This window comes from Belonocnema kinseyi, chromosome 1 (genome assembly GCF_010883055.1).
Source record: "Belonocnema kinseyi isolate 2016_QV_RU_SX_M_011 chromosome 1, B_treatae_v1, whole genome shotgun sequence".
NCBI lineage: Eukaryota > Metazoa > Arthropoda > Insecta > Hymenoptera > Cynipidae > Belonocnema > Belonocnema kinseyi.
In genome coordinates this window covers 13,827,237-13,830,218 of record NC_046657.1, presented here as the reverse complement: position 1 = coordinate 13,830,218, position 2,982 = coordinate 13,827,237, and the positions used below count along the sequence as shown (strand labels likewise).

Genomic DNA, 2,982 nt, shown 5'->3' with positions numbered 1-2,982 from the left:
AATTCTACATACAGTACGTCTATTACTGGCAAATATGTTTCAATGTTTAACTTCTCTCTTCCCCTGAGCACAACTTCTTCTGCAAATCCGTCATCGTGATGTCTTTTCCTTCCTCGGACACGCTGATTTTCATCACTGTATTCGGTATCAGTTTTTTCATTTGCCTTTATCTCGTAGTCATCAAATAATTCCCTCTGTGAAAGCAAAAAATCTAAAAGCGATTTTAAAAGATCAACTGCTGTTCGAAGTTCAATAGTTGGTTTTTGTAAAGGTATGCTGACACCATTTATTCGATCCAGTATGGCAGCCAACAATATTGTCATTACGGCATTTGCTTTTTTTCAGATTTCTTTAATAAACATCTAGCCTCGTGAGTCACTTGCGATGTCTAAGTCTCACCATTAGCAATAGACTGCAAAGCTTTCTGAAAACTCTTATAGCCTTTTGACAAAGCCTTAGCCGCATCGTCTCTTGCACACCACCTCGTGTCGGACACATTTTTCAGAACTAAAGACGAGTATTTTTTACATTCATCTTCTTTTTCGAGATTTTCGAGCATAATTCTCCAACGATGAGTTGACGCCGAAAAAAAGTTGTACAATCCCTGTATAAATCCGAAGAATGAGATTGCTCCAACCCAGCTCTCCGCAGCACGTACTCCAACCAAATTCAGTGAGTGCGCTGCACATGGAACGTAGTGTGCGAGACGATTTATTTTCTTGATATGCGCCTGCAGACCATTGTAACAACCAGACATATTCGAAGCATTATCGTAAGCCTGACCTCTCGCATTTTTTATATCAATGTTATATTGTTTAAAAAAATTTAAAATTGTAGCAGCTATTTCTTCCCCTTTGTGACTTACGATAGGAATAAATGTAAGAAAACGTTCTTCTACTTCTCCATTCGACGATACGTATCTCAGCACTATAGTCAACTGATCGATATGAGATATGTCAGGGGTCGAATCGACGCTTATTGAGAAATATTTGGCTTCAATAATTTCGTTAACAATAAATTTTAAAACCTTACTTCCAAATACTTTAATAAGTTCCTCGCAAATTGTTGAAGACAAATATGATTGTCTTCCTTTTCCAACATTACCATGTTTTGCCAAATGCGAACTAAGGAACGGATCGTACTCCGCAAGTAATTCTAAAATTCCTAAATAGTTGCTATTATTTTGAGAGCCAATAACTTCATCATTGCCACGAAATGCCAATCCACGGGATGCTAACAATTTAATCACCGAAACCACTCTTTGTAAAACTTTTATCCAATATTCTCTTTCTTTGTTGAATGTGATTTCCAAAGAGGTGTCGATTCGGCCTTGAACACGCCGTCTATTAATCAGTGTCTGTAGACATTCTCGGTGCGTTGCACTATTCTCATGGGATTGAATTCTAGGCGATGCATTTTTCCAATCAGAAAATCCTGTTTGAAATTGCGATTGGCTTTGGACTTCACCAAAAAGAACACATGGAAAACAGTATACTTTTCCAGTAGATGGAAAATACATGAGCCACTCCCGCTTAATTTTACCACCACTTATATGTGTACGAAAAAACATTGATTGAGAAAAAAATCTTTTGCTATCGTCGTACTGTCAGCTTGAAGCAGAAAAATCACTCTCAAAGTTTCGGCATTCGTCAGGATTTCTAGTGCACCAAAAATCTTGTATTTCGCTAGTAATATTTTGCCACAAGCCAATGTCATTCTGGCATTCTACACCTAGATGGACTAGGTTTTGGTGTAGTAATTGGACCTCGGCCTCGGTCTCACGTTCCTCGGCACCAGCAAAAGTAGCTGTTTCTTGATCCTGGTTACTCTGTTCAGAGTACTCGCAAGGAATCTCCACTGGTTCCACCACCAAACTCGTATTTTGGCTAGCGGACAGTGCAGATGTACTAGGCGAAGGTTGATTTTCTGTTGATTGGCGACTAAATCCGAGTTGGAAAAGGTTTTGTGTTTTCTTTAATAGTTTATCATGCTTGTTTTGTTGCTCCAGCCGCTTTTTACGTTTTTCCGAACCACTCAGGTATTTTTTTTACGGGCTCCTCCGACATTTTTTATCTAAAGAAAAGAAAAAGGGTGAATAAAACCGATGCGAGAGAAATAGTAATAATTTTTATAATATCTACACAACAAAAATTTTGACGCTCCATGATTGTCAAGTGTATAATATCTCGTTACTGGAGCCATAAGGGCCTATATATACCTGTAGGCCTATTTGGTCCCCAGAGCCATGATTATTATTCTTTGGAGTATTGATTTTCGAAATATTCATGTTAAAAATAAATTTAGAGCATATTCGAACGTGTAGAACTCGATTCAGATGGCTCGCTCACTGAAATTTGGTTAAGCGACAGTACAGCACAAACGCCTCCGGGATGTGCAATAAAATTTGTTAATTGATTTAGAGATTTTTAAATAATTATCGCGTTTATAATAATAGCAGTTGTTTTTAATTCTATGAATTGTACTATTAGTATCAAAAAGTTATTTTCAAGTTATTATTTATAAGTCAATAATTTGCTTATAAGCCCATCTGACCCCAGTTTAATTTTCAGCAGGAGTCCAAAGGGCCTATGTTGATATAGGTACTTTTGGCTCCGAAAATCAAGTTTTTCAATCCTAACTAATTTTTGCAAACCACGTGATACTAAACAAAATAAGGAAAAAATAATTATATGAGCCCTTCTGCATAACCATGATTCTTTCCAGTAACGCGATATTAGATAGGTTAAATTAAATAAGTACAATAAAATTAAATCTCACAAACAATTATTATCAAACTTACCTGATAACTTCAGTTTTTGAATTAGGCTCGTGCTTCGTCTCACAATTACAAAAAACTTTTGTTCATCGTACCTTACAACTACGCTACGGAATGCATTCAACGAATCAGGGATTCCCCCAACATGAATAAAGTCGAGTAATCAGCTGACCACCCTCTGGCTGCGTTCCGAATTAACGTTTACC

General features: G+C 37.1%; 1 protein-coding gene across 1 annotated transcript; it reads right to left on the bottom strand.

The window, feature by feature from the left end:
• Nucleotides 1–388: 388 nt before the first annotated feature.
• On the bottom strand, nt 389–1,519 carry LOC117176814 (zinc finger MYM-type protein 1-like). The gene has a single exon (XM_033367135.1). The coding sequence runs from the start codon at nt 1,517–1,519 to the stop codon at nt 389–391; it is 1,131 nt and encodes a 376-aa protein (XP_033223026.1).
• Nucleotides 1,520–2,982: the final 1,463 nt, after the last annotated feature.